The sequence below is a fragment of the Dermacentor albipictus genome, chromosome 8 (genome assembly GCF_038994185.2).
Source record: "Dermacentor albipictus isolate Rhodes 1998 colony chromosome 8, USDA_Dalb.pri_finalv2, whole genome shotgun sequence".
NCBI lineage: Eukaryota > Metazoa > Arthropoda > Arachnida > Ixodida > Ixodidae > Dermacentor > Dermacentor albipictus.
The window spans coordinates 62,088,614-62,109,930 of record NC_091828.1 but is presented as its reverse complement, the minus strand read 5'-3'; the positions used below and the strand labels follow the sequence as shown (position 1 = coordinate 62,109,930).

The 21,317-nt window shown below is 45.0% G+C and overlaps 1 protein-coding gene across 1 annotated transcript in view; it reads left to right on the top strand.

Annotated features, from left to right (window-relative positions):
- The window catches only part of LOC135921778 (uncharacterized), a 60,430-nt gene extending 46,892 nt beyond the window's left edge, over positions 1-13,538 (top strand). The window contains exons 13-16 of the mRNA XM_065456085.2: positions 924-1,039; positions 6,919-7,086; positions 7,815-7,907; positions 10,200-13,538. Of these exons, the coding sequence (XP_065312157.1) occupies positions 924-1,039; positions 6,919-7,086; positions 7,815-7,907; positions 10,200-10,313 (491 nt within the window). The 3' untranslated portion in view covers positions 10,314-13,538. The remainder of the gene's footprint in view (positions 1-923; positions 1,040-6,918; positions 7,087-7,814; positions 7,908-10,199) is intronic.
- Positions 13,539-21,317: the final 7,779 nt, after the last annotated feature.

Here is a 21,317-nt window from a genome sequence, read left to right as displayed (position 1 = left end):
ATCTTCACCTATCTGTTTTACAGCGCATGGTGCGTAGTGGCATCAGTAGTGGGCTGCGCGCTTTTAGTAGGCGATAATCCAACGCATCACCGTTCCCTGCTGCTGGTGTCGGGTGTGGGCACCACGTTTCGCTTTGGCGGCATCCAGCGTCGCCCACCAGCTCAATTTCGTTTCAATTTCCCATCGCCCTCTTAAACATGCAATAGGAAAGCACGAAAACTTGTGTCAAGCTGCCGGAGCACCACTAGCTATGCACATCTTGTGCTGCAACAATCCGCGCGACGCTTTGCATTACGTAGATGTCAAGTATAGTTGAGGCTGTCAAATTTCTTTTTTTCTTTGGATCATACATTTTCCCGGTTAGTACATTTTTTCTTGTGTTATTTTTTTTTTACGTATGAACGAGGTTCTGTTGTATTACATGGATAAAAAAAAATATTTTCCAGACCTTCGTATGTGAATGGAGTTACTATCAGGGCTGGCATACTAATTTGGTGTTCCCTTTAATAAGAGCAGAGTGTGCTGCGCATCTCAATTCATACTATGCATCTGGTTCATGACCTAGGTCAGTGCGAGATTTAATAAATGTAACTGTAACCATTGTTTCTAATTATCAGCTTATCACTACAAACTTTAAAAAAAGATGTTTTTAAAGCAGGCTCACCGTGTGTGTGTGTGTGTGTGTGTGTGTGTGTGTGTGTGTGTGTGTGTGTGTGTGTGTGTGTGTGTGTGTCTGTTTCTAGCTCTTATGATGAAATATTTATCTAAGCTAAAGAAAGCAGTAAACCACATTTTGTTTCTCAGTGTGTACTTTTGTGAAAACTTCACATGTGTTCCGCACATGGGAGCAGATGCTCCAAAAGTAATGTTTCCTGCTCCGGAATGCTAAAGGGCCTTCTCACTTTTGTCTGTATTGTCCACAGGTGGGAGTGTGGTCAACACTCGCTGCACTGACACCTACAGCGAGCGAGCACCCAAGTACTACATGTTTGGCCTGCCCCTCTGGACTTTCTCCCGCACAGCGAGGGAAGCCATAATGGTGAGTCTCGGGGATGCACAGTTTCTGTTACGGCAGGCTTCCGTTCATTCGACTCCGGTTAATTCAGTTTTTCGGTTCATTCAATCCCCTCCGGCACCCGTGCTTTTCTGTGAGGCCAAACGTTCATCATGTCGATCCTAGAATTAGCCTTTGCCAGATAATTGGAACTTGACCAGTCAGCATGCATTCACCTGACCCCTATGGTGACGTCGATAGTGACCCCTTTAGTAGCAGCGTCTGTTCGGTGGAGTTAGAGGACGATGGAATGCATTGAACGCACGTCATCTCTGGTCGAAAAATGCTTATTTTTGTCCTACGCTTGAAAGATTTTCGAAGGATAACCTTAGCTCACAATGTTTGATTATAGTACTTACCAGATTACAATGTGACCCCCTTTTTTTATTACTTGTCTTTAAGGAAAATTTGACCGAAAGTTGCCTGCACGGTAAAACCTTTGACACGTTTGTATGCTTTGCCGCATAACACGGATGTATTGCGGCGAAGCTGACATTAAAACAACCGTGAGGCGAAGTTGACTTTAGGAATAATGGAATATGGCAGCGCACTTCAAGAGGACGTAACACAATATGAACGAACATGAGCGCAGTGTTCATGACACATGGGGCGCTATAATGTAAAGGTGTTCCAAACATTTCTATTCCAATTCTGCAATCCGCCCTTGCAATCTGTGATTGGTCAAACTTTTTGGACTACCCCTGCTTCGCTTGTCTCATGCGACGTCACGAAAGCCGTGATAGCTTCCCACCTGATACGACATGTACACACTGATTATGCATGATTAGACCGAACAAAAGAAAAATAATTATTTCAGGTTCGACGCCTTTTCGCCGTTAGCCCTCTGCAATTAGCGAAAAGTTCTTGGGCTACATCCACTTCGACTCTGTCACGACGTAGTTTTGTGATGTCACGTCACAAAACTACGAAAACCAACTACATGAAAGTCACGTGTACGCATTGAAGATGCATTAATATGCAAAACAAAACTACCTTTTTTTTTTCTGAATAGCCGGATACTGCCCTATTCCGTCAGGAATAGCAGATGGCTGCCCACTGATCACTTAGGCACTTTCCACTCGCACTTGGTGGAATGCATGGAGTTATTTGTGTATAATAAAACTTTTTGTGTTGCATTAACATGTTTTGAGCCCTTTTGGCACGTATACGACATGCTCTGCCAACTCTTCTTTACTGAGGATTCATTTTAGCGAAATTTTTAGCTTTCCGTTGCATGCCATCGCTATTTTCGAGCAGCCAGTGCCAGCTAAGTAAGGGAAAGCTCACTGATCGCACATGATAGCCCCACCCTCTTCATCCAGTTATGTATTTTCACTGTGCTGGCTCGGCCCCATCAAAACCCTCTCCAATTTAGCATGCTCATCGCTTCTTATCAGCCAATTAGACAAAAAAAAAACGCTCAATGTAGGCAATGTTGTTCAGTTTGAAAGCAAACAAAAGTTACCTCTTACAAACAAGGAGAGCGTTTTATTGGTCTGTTCAGACAATGCTGCGGGTCAGCGCCTGATGCTTGCGTCGTTCGTTACGTAAACCTCACGTGAGGAAATTGCAATAAAAACATTGGAATAGTTTTGCAGTATAGGGTCCTTGCTGTAATATTATGACAATGCACATGTTTGTTCATTGTCTTACGTCGTCGTTTCAAAGAGCATGGCCATATTTCTTCATGGCTAACCAACTAGCCCACCGTTACGGCTTTAGAAAACCAGCCACCATTGTACAACAATTTTGTTTGCTAAAAATTCAGGTGCGCATGAGATTTCTGCATTGTTTAAAAGCTTTAATGTCATTTCTACGTTAGTTTGCTGCTTTGGACGCCTATAAAGTGGTCACGTTTGGTTCGGCAGCATGCTAGAATCAAACAAATACTGCCAAATGAGTCTGGTTTGTTCGGGCATTTTTTCTCCGTCTTGTACAATTTGACTCACCAGATAATTCAATCAATTTCATTGGTATGTCAGGGTCGACTTAATGGAAGCTGACTGTGATAAGTGATAAATTGATGTCGCAAATCTTATGGGACTGCCGAAAATCATCAGACTCCATTTCATATATACACAGTAAAACCTTGTTAATTCAGATTTCACAGGGCTGAAAAAAATGTCCAAATTAACCAAATGTCAAATTGTCAATGCTAACAAGAAAACACTAAACAAATGCTTACTACGTCAACACGCTTTTGTTTACTGAATGAATCTGCAAATGCGGTTCCTTTTTTGCACAAAAGCAGTGCGAAAGCGGCAATTCTTGTCATTTCATGAGTGACTAGCGGTTGCAGCAGTGAAGGCCGCGCGACTTCCTTTGCAGCATCGCCATAGCGCACATCTTCATCCAAGACACGCTTTTCACGCGCTCATCCCGATTACTTTTTCATCAGTTAGCTGGTCGCCAACATATCATTCATCCATTATAGAGCCAGCGTGCTTCATCCTCAAGAGCTTCAACCGTGTTTATGACATTGCATGCACCAGTGAAAATGAAATTGTTTTCCACAAGCGCTGCGGACAAAAGTGCGGTCGCTATCAGCGTGATCATGGCCAGAGCATGGACAGAGCCAAAACAAAACTACTACTCTTTGCTGCAACTGCTGTGGATAAAACCACGGGCACTGTTGACACAATCACGGATGGCAACCACGCAGTTCGGAATGCACGCTGCTGACGCATGCACAGAGTCAAAGATGGAACTACTGTTTGCCGCAGCCACTGCGGACATAACTGTGGTCGCCATTGATGCGATCATAGATGTAGACTATGCAATTATGAAGATGCACAGTAAACGCGGTGTTATGCGAGGTGGTAAACACAATGATAGACGCTATAAAGGCACCAATAGACACGAAAAGCGTTCTGCTGATAACTGTGGCGATTCAGACTCCGCTGCTTCATTTCGGTTGGACGCTGGCAGCGCTTTTGCTCTTTTATGTCGCACATTTACAGTGCTCTGCATTTTCGAAGCCCCGAGAGTTGTCTGAAGTAACCGGTGTGTGGCGAAATGTGTCCGAATTAAGGAGAGTTTGACCCCATTAAATAATGCATAAATAACTTGATCATCAACTTGAAAGTTGGCAGGTCTACAAGCGCACTGTGAAATGGGTGGAGAGAAGCTTTTGCAACTGTGCTTTGCTTACTTAGCTTCCTCAGTGCTGCCTTCTGAAAGCAGGGTATATCAGGAATTTCGAAGCATTGCATACAGCAGTATGGAAAACAAGGTGGGAGTGTAAAGTCGGTACAGTCGAACCTTGTTGATAAGATCACGTTTCGGACGATTTCCCGGCGCCAGCATTCACGATCAAGAACACAATAGCCCAAAACAGTTGCGCCTCTTTTTTACTAGTTAGTACGTTCCCGGAAAACACTATCTTTTACTACCAGTGTTCAGTACATTGCCAAACTGCAATATTACGATACGTTTTCTGGCTGCTAGCTCCCATAGGAATGGGAAAAGGCGTGAGGCACTCTCAATCGAGAGCAGCAGGTGCTTCTCACTGCAGCGACCTACAGTACTCGCCCGTACGTGTCACGTGAGAGTGTTGGTATTGATTCGGTTTTCTCTTCCAGTAGAAGCCCATCTCATTGCAGGGTCGTCACATTCACAGCTATCACCACCAAGCCCATTGTGATAAGCATCTTTGCCTATCTCTTTCACAGCACATGCGGCACAGTGTGGTTGGAAGCGTTGTTGCACGCCTTTAATAGGCGATAAACCAAATGCCCTGCCGTTTCCCGCTGCCTGCAGCGCAAAACGAGTCTTGTTTCACCCTGGTGGCACTGTATTCTGCCATCATCTCCCAGCTCGGTTTCGTTTCGACTTTCCACCGCAGTCTTAAAACACTTTGCAATAAGAAAATGGCAGAGGTCGTCTCACGGGTGATTGGGCCTCACCAGCTTGACAGGCATCGGCACCTCGTGCCGCAGCTATTCTCACCGAGTGGGTACATCAAAACTTCCCACCAAAATGACCCGCCCGCTCAAAGAAGGTGCCGGCTCGAGCCATATTAGGCGAGCGCAAAAGTACGCTTGCGAGAACTGCAGTAATGACAGTGCACGTCCCGAGACGCTCAGGCTTCACCAGTCCAACGCGTGTCAGCATCTCATGCTGTAATGTTTCGCACAACACTTCACAATACATAGATGTCAAATACAGTTGAGTCTGCCAAATTTTTTAGTGACTTCTGATTGTACGTTTTCTCATTTAGTAAAGCTCTTTACAGCGAAGCTGTTAGCCTCTAGTTGGTCGGTATTTTTCGTGTCCGCATGCGTGGTTTTACTTGCATTAAAGCAAACAACAGCTGGAGGCTTTGTGTTTGAGTTTCCAAATAACAGCATTATGTTTTTCATATATTCCATTTAGAATCTGATGCTATCATGTCTGCAGCTTATGCGTAAGTCGTATTTTCTGACGCATTTTACTCTTGAACATTAGTTCAATAGCACACTTGCGCTTGGCGGAGGGCCTACGAGAATTAGGATGTATGCCTTGCTAACTGCTCTGCCACCTATTTGAATAACAATCTGAAGCTATCATGTCTGCAGCTAGTGTATAAGTCATACTTTGCTGATTCATTTTACTTTTAAACATTAATTTAGTTCAATAATGCACTCACGCTTGACGGAGGTCTACAAGAATGAGGATATATGCTGTGCTAACTCAGGGTGTCTACCAACCGGGAGACCCTGGAATTCTTAGGGATTGTGAGTAGTCTGGAAAAACTCAGGGAAAACTCAGAGAATTTGTGCTTCTATCAGGGAAAATTAGCTGTAATTTTATTGAAAGGGAACGAAAGTCACAGTTATTCTGGCTCGAGTAACAGGCAGGAATTGTAACGAATCATCTTTGATGCCCTGCCATTGGCTGGAGGAGTAGCCAGTGTACAGTCAATGACGGACTTTTCCAATAATTCCGATAATGCCCGATGATTCGGACGGCTTCGCGGCACCATCATGTATCCCATAGAGTGAGTGGATCAGAACATCTGAAATTTTCGATGCAAGAACCCTTCGCCATGCAATTTTCCTGACTTTTTGTCGTGACCGCAGGTCCGAATTGGCATTAATCAAAGCCAGCCACCACCACTACCATTTTGGTTACCATGCTGCCTCGAACCGGTGCTCTCGCACACAGATCCTCTGGCAGCCGTAGCCACCACTGCAGCAACGCTAGACCAAGCTGCTTCGGCGTTCGCTATTAGACAGTTTTAGTTTATTGTACGCTATACGCTATAGTGTAGCGTAAGCTAAGCAGCGCACATTTTTTACAGTTTTATTTGCCCTGCGAGATCTTTGCACCTCAGAGGCCATAACACCCGTTTACTTAGATTTAGGTGCAGAGTAAAGAACCCCAGGTAGTCTAAATTTCAGTAGTCCTCCACTACAGCATGCCTCATAATCAGAAAGTGGTTTTGGCATGTAAAAACCCATAATTTAAATTTTTTCCTTTCTTTCTCTTGTCCAAGCACTCGCAGTCTAGGTCTGCAAACAACACCACTGGTTAGTAACTTGTCCAACCGAACTCTCCTAGCACAAATGGTCGGGCTAATTAGCAGGCCATGATTAGAGCATTACAGAAGACTGGGATTGGTTGCTAGCTTCATTTGTCTAGTAAGTAACTGGAACTTTCTGAACACGGCATGGAATAATCCCATAGCCTAAACAGGAGCGGGGCACATGTTTTCGTTTTATTTCATGCACTGTTTTCTGCTACTTGCATATACGTACCAGTTCTGTATATATGCTTTCATTTTGAAAGAAATGAACCAGTCGAAAGTTGGCAGCATTCAAGTGTTTGTACTTTTCGGCAGTTACCAATCCCCTCTTCTCATGCACACCTTTGCCCCTCTGCAGCCCGGCATGCACCCCGGGGAGTGCTGGGCCTTCCGGGGCTCCCAGGGACACCTGGTGGTGAAGCTTGCCCAGCGCATCAGGGTGACGGCCTTCAGCGTCGAGCACATCCCCCGCTCACTGGTCAGCTCTGGCCACACCAGCAGTGCTCCGAAGGACTTCCAGATGTGGGTGCGTTGCCGGACAAAGTCGCCCACAAGTTCCCTGGTTCATGTGGGCTTGCCTGCTTGCCATTGAACTTTGTCATTAAGAACGAGGATATGTCGAATTACTGCCTACCTTGAACTTCCTGCCTAAACTTTGTAGCGGGTGCGCGCATTTTAAACTTTGTATGCTGAATATGTTTGAGCGTGCAGTGGTAATATCAAACTCGCCAGATTCAAAACATGCACTTTGCACACATGCGGCAAGCTTCTTCACGAAGCACCACGGCTAAGCAGTGGTTGGTCTTGCTGTTGCTTGCGACTGGCCCTGATCAATGCAGTTCAAAATGTTGGGTAAAAAGAGCGATGTTTTGCCTCTAAGCAATCTTGGATGGAACTATGAAAGCGCTTCTTTCATTGACAGCTAGAGGCTTTCTAGTTGCCTAACTTTCTTTTTATTTATCATTTCCCTTTAGTCTAATCCATGAAAGCATAGAATTTTCCATTTTTATTGCACGTATTGTGCTTCATTACTGCATTGGGAATTGTGGTCTTTCAGTCAGGCCTATCTGTGCAGTGCTGATATCAAAAAGGCCATTTTAAAATGCATTGTGTGGACGCAACAACCATTGTGTATGCTGTGTTCACAGGTTCAGGGTGATGACCTTTGACCTCAGAAATTTGGTCTGCAGTATATTTACTCAAGTTCTTTAGCTTGATTTCAGAATTAATAGAGAACATTTGCGTACCTTCCAGGGTCTCGACTCTGAAACAGACTCGCCAGGTCGACTGCTGGGCAGCTATGCGTATGACGCAGATGGCGACGCACTCCAGCACTTCATCGTTCAGGTGAGCCTGAAAGTAGCAATGTCTCTACTGCGATCCCCACAAGAGTCAGTCCTGTCCGCTAAGTGTCAAACAGCTGCACGGTGCGAAAACAGCTGATATTTCAAACAAAGGTGCAGGTGCGCTTCCTCTAAAGGGCACTGATCATTTCTAGCCAGAGTCAAGGTCTTTTACAATCATCTCAGTCGACCTCTTTTGTAATCACCCTCTTTTGCAATTTTGCAATGAACTTCTTTTGCAGCAAAATAAATGCCAAAGCAGTCTTGAAGTAATCCACTAATTATGTCAACTTGTTTAGTGTCCCTTTAGCTGAATTGCACTCCACAAGAGAGATCTTGAACGAAATAAATAGTGAATAAACATCTTGTGCTAACTGACGCTTCTTGCACTGGGCCTCTTCGATTTTCGGAGTTCTGGCAGCCAGCTTGTTCCAGTCCTCACAAAAAGTCACGTGTGCTGGGATCCCTAGACAACCTGAAGCTGCCCAAAGTTTACAAAATCAAACGCCGGGACAGCTGGCCATGGGATGAATGTAAACGCAGTACCAGCATGTTGGTGCCCGGCAAGGCCCGGTGCGCATATTCGGCCCATTTATGCATTACCAGCTTGAAAATATATAGTTTCATTCAGGAATACGATCACTTTCGCGAGATTTCGTGCGACTCGGCACAGGACGTGCACCGGGCCAGCCTCACTTTGCACAGCACAACAGACAGCCTTCGACGCGTCCGATGCTAAGACATGAAATCACACCGTAAGTGTTTGTATCCCCGAGAACAATTGCTCGATAATGCCTGCTCGCAGCGATCACGTCGCCCACTGCGCGACATTGATCAATTGGCATCGTGTCACCACTTGACAAGACATGAAAAAGCAGGATGTTCAATACGTCTTACACGTGCAAAATTGTGTGCCAACCTGCTTGGGCTTCGATTTCAGAAAATTTGTTTTGACTGATGGCACTTCTCTTCTGACCCTAAGAAGCCAGGAATGCAGCTGGCACTTGAAATGCATGCCACGTCTGTCCAGCGAAAAGTTTCGCTTGAAAAGCAATATCGGTTGCGATCATGAGAGCAATAAACTAATGTATGTGTGCCTGTTACTCAACCAGTGCATTCTTAACATCGACGGCCTAGTTAGAATACATTGGTTTTGAACTGCCACGCAAACATGAGACGAGGCGAACTCTGGCTAAGCTCTGGCTAACTGCGACACCTTCGCTAACTGCAGAAAAAGGAGATATCACTGCGTAAATAGGTGAGATATGCGAAAAGGAACACCACCAGAGAAAGATGAACTGGAAATTCACTGCAACCTGTGTGAATGAGTGTTCGCAACTTGCGCGGGACACGATGCGGATAACATGCACGCATGAGAGCACGACGTGCTGTGCACGGCCTGGAAGAAGCCTTCACGGGATACACACACGCACACGCAAAAGCTTCAAATGGTTCGCCGTCGCTCGTATCACACCACCTTGCAATGCGGAACGGTGAATTAGAATCTAAAGAGATAACTCTAGAAGTAAGGAAATACAAAGATGACCGTAGCCAGTTGGCTGAGCGAGGTAAAGTCCTCAAGCGCCCGCATTTCAATCCGCCAAGTCCACCAAAGATGGTGACAAGTACTCACTGCTTCTTTTAGTCATCTGCTAATCAGAGAACATCCAGAGAGCAACCAGACAAAAATCATCCTGGCTGGTTGTGGCAACCCACTGGTTGCCAGAATCGCGAGTAGCCAGAACCGTCCAGCCCGAGTAAAACAAACGCCCAGAAGAAGTGCACCGTGTGGTGGCGGAGCCACCCAAGAAAAATGACGATGCTCTGGCTGGCAGCCCACGGGTAGCCAGAAGTTGAAAATCGAAGAGGCCCACTGCTTCCTTATCTTAGCTTAATACACAGGAAAGTTGACAGGGAATTGTACTACCATTGCTTGATTGATAGAGCATGGCACACATTTCATGCAGATGTTGTGGGTTTGGCTCACACCTGCTGCAAATCCTCTTTTCTTCCACTTTTCTTTATGTCTACATCTCATATTTAATAGCGCAGTTAATTTCCCCTATACTTTTCTTGTCCTCACTGCCTGTTGGCTTGATTCGATTGTTTCTAACAATAAATCGAGCTTCAAGAGTGTTGGGCTAGTTGGTTCGTGATATCTAGAACAAAAGCAGTGCAAAGAAACTGGTCTGTGTCTCTTTCTGGTCCGGTTTCCTTGCGCTGTTTTCCTTCTAAGAAAATCAAGCCCCTCGGTCTTCCTGATTATTCCCTGTCGATCTGACCTCCACACGTTTAGGATCCCGAGGCAGCCGTGTACGAGTACGTGGAGATGAAGATACTGAGTAACCACGGCAACTTGGAGTACACGTGCCTGTACCGGGTGCGCATCCACGGGGAACCGGTGTCGTGAGGTGCCGACACCGGCACCCAAGCCGCAGACGGCACCAAGCTTCACATCCTTCGCCGACCGTGGTGCAGCGGTGCCTTCGAGAGTCTCTGTGCCGTTGTGTTCGTGGTGGTTGGCGGCGATACTTTGCCTCTGACTATTGTGCGCCACTCACCAGACGATGCGTGCAGCGGTGCATGACATACTTAACGTAAAAACAAAAGCATTGGCGTGAAGCTCCGTGTGCCATGCAGCAGCAGTCGGTGCTCCCTTTCCTCACCAAGTGCCACGTTCGTGAATGCACTTACCTTGCAGTCGACGGCGAGTGCCTCGGAGACTTGTGCCTTCACGCTCCTGGCGGCAGCAGACGACGAAGACCGTTGCAAGCTGCAAGCCCACTCTGCAGATGTACACTGCGGTCTGGAACGCTGCCTGTCCCACAGTGTTTCTTCTGGAACCGTCGCGTAGCTGTAAGCTGTGCATGGCATTTAGAATTGACAAGACGTGCTAGCACTGGCCCCAAATTTCTGTAGATCTGACTGCATCGCGCAGCACAAGTTGCACTGCGCAGCTTGATGTTTTGCAGCTTGTTTTGTGTGGTGGGTGCTTGACTACTTTACCGTAAGCGAGGCGAGGGTGTGAGCACTGTGGAGTCTCATTGGGCATTTAGCAGCTCTCGTCGAGTATGGTGACACCGCTTTTGCACAATTCCTCAGTGTTGCTAAGAAGTGACAAATTTTCTTTCTTTCAGAAATTTGTGTGTCCATTTTTCTTTTTCTTCTACGTCTTCATTTTTTAAAGCAAGTATTTTTAAGTTCAATCATTTTTTATGTTCAAGTGTTTTTAAGTTCGTATTTAAGTTCATTGCTGTGAACAGCCGAAGATTTGTACAGATGTTGGGCTAGGAGCCAGGTGTCATGTGCCATTTGCAACAGAAGGCGCACAATACCGTTTTGATGGATGCAAGAGTCTTCGTACCGATGGAAACCAGTGTGCCTGTTTTCTGGCCACTTCTGAGTGTGCAGTTGTGGGCAGGCTTTGGCGAACCCAAAATGCAAAGCCTTTTTCCTTGTGTTTAGTTCAAGGCACATGGGCTTCTATTTTTTACTTTATTTGTACTTCCGGTATGACATAATTATTGGGCTTATTGGCATCAACACTTTTTTCAACTGAATAAGAACTCAGAGCTTGAAGACTTCTTTTCCAAAATTATACATGGCACTGCCTGTTGTTCATTACTCTCTACATTGAAATTTTTATGCCGGTAAGTGAGCAGAGAGCTGCTGTGACAGTTATTTCAGGCTACTCTTTCCATATGCGTTTGTTATGGTTGTGCTTTAACTGAAAGATGTCCTCTCGATTTTTAAAGCATATGTTTGAAAGCGATGCGATATCTTGTTTTCCTAAAAGCCAGCACGCGGCCAAACTAGGTTGTTGCTTAGGTGCACAAAGTTTGTCTACACTCACAAAGGTAACATTTAAGAGTGCTTCTTGTGGCACGGAATGCTTGAACAAGAAATGTGGGCCTTTTGTTTGTGTGTTTGTTTGTATGTTTGTTTGTGTCATAACCTTTTGGATGCAAGCTCTGAAACTGCCACAGCAGGTCACAGAACTGTTCACATTAACATGTGGTATGTCATTGAGCTGCCAGGAGGACAGCTGAAACGGCCCACTAAGAGTTTTTTTTTTTTTTCTGTTTGTGTTCTGAAACAAGCAGGCACGTTTTGCACAAATCTTTGTATATATGAACTTTTTCTAGCTGTTATGGCATTGTCATTTCTTCTTGCCCGGTGAGCCTCAATACCCAATCGAAAAATATATTAGCTTTGTCAAGCACCAAGCCTAACTTTGCTGCTATGCCTAACTAGGAATGTCAAGCCAAATTTTGCTGCTTACACTCACTGCTTGATCATTTTATGTGCAGCCTGCACTGATTTGTTCAAGCAGCAGAAGTGGACATGTCAGATCCATTGTAAGAAGTTTAGGTGGGTAGAATGGTTACAGCAGAAGCAACACAGCAACCATAGGGTATAATTAAAATGCGGCAAGATATCCCGCCGAGCGTGATGCTTTCAAAAAAGTGTCACCTCAGCAACACCTCAACAGTTTCCAAACTCTCAGAGCTTTGCCTGCAGCATTTACATGTTGCAGGTGCATTGCATCGGCTACTGTTAGCTGCTTAACCGCTGCGCATGCTAAGGTAACTTCATGACCTGCGCAACCACATAGCAGGCAACAGAGAACAGTCACGCACAGTTTGGCCTTTGAGATTGGGAGAACACTGATCTCGGAGGCCAAGCTGCACGGGACGAATCTCATGGGAATTCCACTGCCTGCAAGCAAGTGCTTGGGTCACACTAGAATTTCACAGATACGGACCTTCCTGAGAAGAACATATTGCTTCAGTGTGGGTTACCTGAAAAGTTGCACCTGTGACCCGCAGAAGCGTTGCTTGCACACTGCAGAATTGGCTTAATTTTTGTGCTTCAGCAACAGAACGAGAGGTGCAATCCATCGCCAAGCAGGTCTATTCGAAACAAGCGCTGCAAAATTGCGTACCTGCTCCAAATTAACCCAATGGAAAACAAGTTCTCGGCTGCAGGGCAAGGAAAGCCTTCTCCAAATTGACCAGATGAAATAATCTTTAGCTTGCCTTGTGGGGACAAATGCGGCCAAGTAGATCCAGCAGCAGGTACTGAATCTCGGTGGCCGTTCCCGACATGGCTTTCTATCATCTCCAAGGCGTGGGTGCGCACCGTGCAAGGGGCAGTGGAAAGGGTATCAAGTTTTCATGGGCCTCGTGTTTTTAAATATGTGCACTAATTTGGTAGCATTGGTACATGAAGAGACAGCCCTAATGTAATGGGGATCAAAGTGAAAAACCTTAGCTCCACGTTTTGAAAGCAGTGGAATTGGTTACACTGAACAGGGCTGTTTTCAGTTTAGTGCAGCGGATACTTGTTAGCATTCCAGTTACTCATGTCGAGCTAGCTTTTTTCGTATTTGTGCTGGTCAGTTGAGTGGAATTTTCGTACCTGTAATTGGCCACACCAGTAGTAGTACCAACTGTGAATATCTTCTTTCTTTAATTTATTTATTTAAATAGCACAGTCATGCGTATGCTGCAGTGTTGTGCTCCCTATTGAAGCTTCCATACCAAAGTGCTGTAACTACGTCTAAAAAATAGGGCTAGAAGCCCCATTTTAAAGTGCCATGAACTAGAAAAATAAAAGTAAAAAAAATCCTATATTCAGTGTGCCTGTAGCTTGGGTCAATACTGGTGGTGCTATGTGAGCTTGTTCTTTCTTACAAACATTTGCATAGATTGTATGACGCTGCCATATTGTTCAAGATTCAGGAGGCCATTGTTCCCTCAGCTTTGACCTACTGCGGCATCGTTTTTGTTGCACCATTGAGGCACAGTAACTATGCCGGTGCTAGAAACTTGTATCAGTTAACTGTTTTTTGTTCTTTTAGGTACACCACACAGACTAAAGATGGCAGATGCATACATAAAGAGCATGAGCAGACAACTTGAAACCGTTTATTCGCAGTTAGTATTTACGGAACCTTGACTTTTGGAGAACTTCCCTCTCGGAACAGTCTCTTAAGAGTCTTGTGTTGCGTTGCGCACGCGTTGTCTCGGATGGCGTTCTTACTCATTGTGACATTTCTATAAAGTATAAACCTCATATGCAAGACGACAAGCGAAACGAGAACAAGGTGACAGTCCGAGCCGGCTCCGGCTTTCACCTTGTTCTCGTTTTGCTCGTCATCTTGAATTTCCATCTCCCGCCTTTCTCATGTTTTCCCTAAACTCCATGTAAGCGATCTTGTGCACTACAGCGACAAGTAACCACAATGGAGGTAGCTGTAGCGTCCACTCGTTGCCTGCAAGTCGAGCCCCCATACGAGCGATGACCTTGAGTGATATCTCGCTGGTATGGCAGCAGTGAATACGCACCGAAAGGTTGATTTTTTTTTTTTATTTCACAGAGCAGCATAAAGTGTTTCTGAAGGTCTTGCTGTGGGTTCTTTTATGCTCGCACGTATCAAAATTCGGTCGTTTGCTCATTTTGTGCGCCAACAAGTGGTATCACTGATGCCCACTTTGTTCTAGCTGTGCTCTATTGGCTAGTTGCTCACAACGCCTCCAGTCAATGAGTGACGTGAACGACTGATCTGGTTGCATGACGGCCCGTTTCGTCGCTCAAAGACGTTGCGCACAAAATCGCACAAAGTCAGGGTACAGTGGCCACAGGAACATTAGCACAAGGGATCAGAGTGACAAAATTATGCTGCGGTGTGTGGGAGTAGGCAGATAGCGAGGGTGTTGCGATTGTTCGTTTGCAGTCTGGGGGGGGGACGTTGGCACTTATCTACAATGGTGTTCGATCGATCGTGAATTGATCACAATCTATCCACCGCGTGCTTATATGCTGAATGACCACACCATACCTGCCAGCTCTCATGTACTTTCCAAGTCGCTGTAATATAGAAAACTGTGCTCTGCTTGTTAGCATCTGCCGTTTCAAGTTGGCTGCTGCTTGTTTTGCATCTAACGGTAAACCATATGTATGTGGGTATCCCACAGAAGCTGTGTACTCTGGGACAAAAGTTAAATATGCTACTATTATCCACCCCCCCCACCCCACCTCATGTCATGTCTGCATTAGCTTTACAAATTCCAAATTTCACAGATGGGGCAGGTATGTGCCATTGTTGGTAAGTCGCAACTGTCTATCAAGCTATTCTCAAGTGCTAGAAAATGGAACAGCTTGGCACTCTTGCTGTCACCATGCCTTCAATATATCGCAATTTTGCCGATTAGGTTGCCGTTCACTTGCACGTGCTAATCTATTTCCGTTGCCACTTGTACTCGCAGTCATTACTTCTCGCCAAGTAGCCTTGCTTCTTGCCTTATTTGAAAGTAGTGCAAATTGCTCACTAAGAAAGCTGTAAGGCCGCCTCTTGAGAGATTGAGCCATGTCGTGGTGCTTAGGGCATTCCGGCTTCTAGTGCGTGTGCGCGTTTAAAGATGTCACTCCTGTTCTGCTTGTTCATAACTTGTATGCTAATGCGTGTCTGGTGGGCAAGAAAGATGCATCGAACGTGTATTGAAGTGAGAGTTTGAGAAAGTGCCTGTTCAGTTTAGCAAAGATATGGTGTACGTGGTGTGTTTAATGGGCAGATAGCACAAAGGGAAACACTCAAAGCACTGACTTGTCGTCCAGTGGTTCCGGAATTTCACTGATGTGCCTCATACATTGTATGCCCCCCCCCCTCTCCTCCTCCACATGCCTTTTTTTTTAGCCCCTTTTTAAATTGGCGTGATCGATGTGATCATCGGAAAGAAAGTGATAAAAAACAAGCATACCTCAGGAGCCAGCATCTCGCCCCAATACCTGCTACATCGCAATAATACCATAGAAACAGTAAACACTGTCATTAAAATGAGGTTGCCACACAGGATTGTACTGGTAGCCGCAGATTGTGCACGGCTCGCACACCAAGAGTTTGCACAACTTTCATGTGCTGCATCCACAATTGTACAGCGAAGACAAAGACTATTCAAAATAATAATAGGGTTAGACCTGATTAGAGTTGGGTGCCAAAATTGGTGAATATATCTGCAAAGTGTATCAAGAAAGAATGTGGAAGCTAGAAGTATTGGCAGTAGCCTGCGTAACTGCCGTCTGGTCAGGGAAAGAGAAAATGTATTCTTTCGCTTTTCACAGTTTTGGCTTATAAGGGATAAGTGTATAAAGTGGTGCTGTTTTTCAAGCATGCCACACACCAAATAGTCGACTTTGTTCCTATACCCAAAGTATTTTGTAGACTATGGTAAAACAAACAAAAAAATGTTCAGCGGCTCTCTGTATAATCCTAATATGCAAGAAAGGGCAGTACTGAATTTTCAGCTTGTATAATTTATTGGCAACTGAAGGAATTCAAATAACTTCAGCAAAAAAACAAAATTTTCAATGTTATGACAGGGGCATGCAATCACACTTTAAGTTGCGCATAAACAATATTTTAGGTATGACAACATATTTGTATTGCATCTCTGCACTTTTTTTTTCTTTTTCTTATTTCAGTCATGTTACATTTCCTCAACTTGGTTCTCTAACATATACTTCGGGACGACATTTTAACAGGTCGTGCCTCATATTCTGCTAGCATTTATGATGCCATGTTTAGAGCGTCATGTTGAATGGTATGTGGTTCTCACGCACATGTCATCCTCGCAATGATGCTCTCATTTCTAGGCATGCACAATGGATGTGTTCTCGTGACTTTAGCATTGTAAGAAAGGCCGAGCTCAGGCAGGTGTGAAAGCTTGCGTGTTCGTATGCTGGTGTGGCATTTTAAGCTGTTATGCGCTGCCATGTCTGGTGTCTTGAACCTCATTAATGTACACACGTAATGTGTACAACCTCTCACTCTGCAATACGCACAGCATTACTTTAGAATTCACTGAGTGAAATGACTCAGGCCAACTGAACCTATGTGTATGAATGAGCATGAGGTGGGAAAGTCAGTATGAGTGCATGTTAAGGCTTCCGTTAACCGTACCAACATTACCGAGGCTGACCTTCTTTGCATGCTGTTAGGTGGACCGCACTTTCTTGCCAAGGTTGCTATAATTGTTCAGTCAGTGTTTGAACCATCGCCACTACACAGATCCATCTGTGGGTTAGCATGTCTTCATTCATTAAGTTAATTGTGGCTTGTGTTATTGGCTCTTTGAGGTTCTGTTTAGTTGAACACCTGGATTCCAACATTGCTCTACGCAGTCTTAACATTTTCGATTTGCAGCTAACGTATTCAGTTGCTTCATTTTCATCAAAGGAATATAACTGTTAAAGTGTGTGCTAGTACACCTTATATCAACAGATAATTTTTTGTATGCGACACATTTTGTACAATTTCTTTCCCTCTGTACTGTTGCAGAAATTATCCATTAGTAGCAGCTGGAAGCAAAGAAGGCTAACTATCACTGCACAGTAAATTTGTAATGGCAAATTAGCTTTAAGAAAGCTGACACAAGAAGCCAGAAAGACACCATACAGGTCCTTGTATTGGCCAGCATTGTTTAATTGGGGGTTGGGGGGGGGGGTTATTCTGTAAGTGTCCACCTATACTCAGTCTCAGTAGTTCCTTGCAGCACTGTGGAAGCTTATGCGAATTCTTAACCAATAGAAAGGACGAATGCCCCTCGAGATGTGCTCGCCTGCACCACTTCGTCTGTTCAGCGTCTGCTTATCATCACATGCTCCATGGTTGGTGGGTTGACGAGAAAATGTTTTCACGCCATAACCATAAGCTCCGTTTACATGGATGTCACAGCGGGGCTTCGCTTCATCTGTACGCCTTCCCTGCAGTTACCTTGAAGCCTCCTTAGCAAGTAGTAAGGGTGAACGCCCTCATAAATGTTCACCTGCGGCACAGCGTCTGCTCGGCATCTACTTGGAGTTCGCTCGCTACCGTCATCACGTAGCATGCTAGAGTGGGGTAGTAAATTAATGGGGCAGTGAACAGTTAGGCCTTTATAGCATTCCGCATTGTCAACGCATCACCACTGTTAATGGTGCGACGTCATCTGCTAACTAGAAATCAAACCAGTTATACAGCTCGACGCCATCTCTGTAGTCCTAGTAGCATGAAAACAAACAGCTGGTCTCAATAATTATGGCAAAACACACCTAATGCTTTGACCTCAGCTTAAGATGAGACTTAGCGACGACGTATTTCGCCACTTGTTTCTTGCTGACAGGGCGGAGGGCCACTAACAAGCATGAATTCAGATCGAAATGGGTAGTCTGCGCTGTAAGGGTGCCGCCATATTGCTATAGTTGATCACAGTTAGGGTGGCTATTGCGTTTACCGGCGATAACTGCCACAGTAATTCTCGGTGTACAACAGGTATGCGCAAAGGCAATAACATGTCACGTATCGCTGTACCATATCATGTAGCGAGCAAAAATAACTCTAGTGCAGCCAATAATCAGCCGGTCACGCCCGGGACTATACACTGCTGCGCAAGGATATTGCCTGTGTATGCCTCGTACGTTTGGTATTGCTGCAAGGTAGCTGCGAGATGAAGTACAGTGGACCACTTCGTCTGCTGCCAAAGGGCCGATTGGCTGGGGGCACCTGTCTCCTCCCGACGTGTACCCCTGCCAAGCTGACCAGAACTTCAGCAGCAGGCAAATTGGTCATATCCTCTAGGTGGGCACTGACAGAATATTCCCTCCCCCCCCCCCCCCCTTCCCTGGTTTAATCACCATAGGGGCAGCGCATTTGGTGCCAAGATATCCTTCCCATGATCTTTTTGCAAAACTGCATGATCTAGACATCTGTCTTCGTGTTTATGTGGTATACTTAGCTTTTATGTAAACGTGGGGAGTTTTCTGTTGTCGTGTAAAGGTCAACAAAGTTGTCAAATCTACAAGAGTTCTCTGTTTATCTGGGCTAGCAGACGACAAATAGGAGTGCCTTCTAGTTGCCAGTAGTATATAGCAAAAATCACCTGTGCGGCCTATCTGGATCTGTGGGTGTCGAAAGCGTGAAATGAAATTCAGATATGAAGTGTCTGCCACTGTGGCGCGCCTCTTAATTTGCAGTAGCCTTTTCTTGCAGCTGTGCTTTGTCCATTCGGTGCTCCATTTCAAGATGCACTGTGGTCTTGTGACATTAGGAACGAAGTGCTCAGTTTAGTACACATTCTTTTTTTTTTTTGCACGTACTGCATAATAGAACGGTTCTGGAAATCTTATCAGCTGCACCTGCACTCACAACTTCGGTGCACTGTCCGTCCTATCATTTACTATCATTCAAAAAAAGGCTATGTGCTGCAGCATTGATTGAGTGTATCTCTTTTGAAGCAGACGTCTTATTTGATTGAGGCACTGCAAGCTGCTGCAGTTTTCGAATGAACATCTTAAAAATTTTGCCCAGTGCCCAGAGATTGCACTCTCAGTAGCATCTAGTGCACATATCAGAGTAGGGTTTTGTGCGTATGTGTCTGGGGCTCATCGGCAGAAGAAAAAAAAAAAGCCGTCAGCCTAAAGTAAGATGTTGGTGTTTTCAACAATCGAGAGAATGTTGCAGCGACAGTTCTCCAAGCAGGCTTTCTGAGAAGCAGAGACCATTGCAATCGCAAGTGGCCTTACCATTATTAACTGCCAGTTTCAGAGACAGGCACAGAGCTTGTGCAGTGGAAACTGCTGACACATCTTAACACAAATGCAGCAAGTTAGGCTGGAGCCAGAATGTTTTGGATTGTAAATGCGAAAGTAACTCTAGTCAATATATTAGTAGAGAGGTAGCAAGAGTCATGGCAACGTTATCAAAAGGTAGCATAGTGTGGACAGTGGAGTTAGAAATGCAAATGGAAGGTAATGACTGTACTCGAGTGTTTCGTTCCTGCTTCCGTGTCTTGTGATTTCTCTACATCTTGTTCACGCTGCTCATGGCTTCCAAAGCGTAGTGCACGTTGCAATCGAGGCACTTGCCTGCCTCGAGCCAGTGCTTGTTCTCTTCTATTTTAACCCAGTTTAAACGATGCACACATAAAACTGTGAATAAACTGTTCTGTGAATAGTTGTGCTTTGTCGAGTGCGTGTAGTAGTAATGGGCATCACTGATGATAGAGCACTGCCATGGTTGTGCGAGCAAGTATAAAACGAGTGCAACTTCTCCACAGCTGCGTGAAAGGTTGTATTAAGACTCTCGAATCGCAGATTTTCTTTGTGTCGTAGTTTCTGCACTGTTTTCTTGGAAATTGCCTGCATTAACACAAACATGAGAACTTGTATGTAGCTAGCATGTCCTTTTCATTACTTGTGTAATGTACCACCCTTCAGCCTTTCAGTAATGTATTGAGGCTTTTGACCAGTTGTCTAGTGTCTTTTGATGGGGAGTACAGGAGCGAAACGAACCTGTAGCATGCAAAGCAGCTCTCATCTAACAAGGCTGCTGTTTTACATTTCGCAGCAGTGCCTGCCGCTTTGGAGGCCTGCAACGTTGTCCAACGTCAAGCAAATAAGAGTGACCGTGACTTGAAAATTGCCAACAAAAGAGGGTGAAAATTTTCTACAAGCAAAAGTGTGTGATAGGCAAGTGTTTGGTTCAGTTGACATGCGACAGGGTCAAACATAATGATACGCTATGTCTTCTGTTATAACGCCATACTTTTTTTAAAAATGACACTCGTAATGATGAGAGTGTCTGACAGTTGCAGTGAAGTTAATGCATCTGCGAGGGATGACACGCAAGACTTTTTGTGTATCTCTGCTTGATAATGTTCACAGCATTGCTCTGCAGCGGAATAACTATGCAAACATTCTCTGACTGGTGGACTAGTCAAAAACTGAAATGGTAGGATTGGACTGGCAGGCAGCATGTGTCCAGGTGCTGTTCTCTCAAAAAACATGGTGATATAGCATAATATCCTTTATTTTTATCCCGATGGTTGGTTATGGGACACACCTTAAAAGTTTGTTCGGTGGTAGGCCATCCATGGCACAACTCTCAGAGATGCTTTTCAGCACAGCGCACACTAATGGCCAGTTAAATTCTCTGGAAGGGAATTTTGTTCATCTCCAGTTTGCTTGGGCTTCCGTTCATGTGTGCATTATTCTCGCTTCAAAATGTATGCACCCTTTAGGGTGTAATTTTGTACCACAACGCTGTGTGCCAGGTAGTACTGCCTTGTCAGGAACACTGCTAATCCATAGCTTATGATATAGGGGAGCACACGCTGCCACAACATGTTACGGACCATGAAATCTGAGAAAAAGCTGAACGTCTCCACAGCCTGGTATTTGCATTTTAGGCTTCAACTAGGATATGCTAACATTGTCGTATACAGTTTTAATGGCTACTGCTACAGGCTGCTTGATGGTTGAACGTTTTCTGAGATCCCTTAGTCCGCAAACTTTTGTGGCTGGGTGTATTTGGCACTGTGTCAGAGGAAGGAAACACCAGCAAGAATAAGGTAATGTTATGGGAAAAACTTGCACC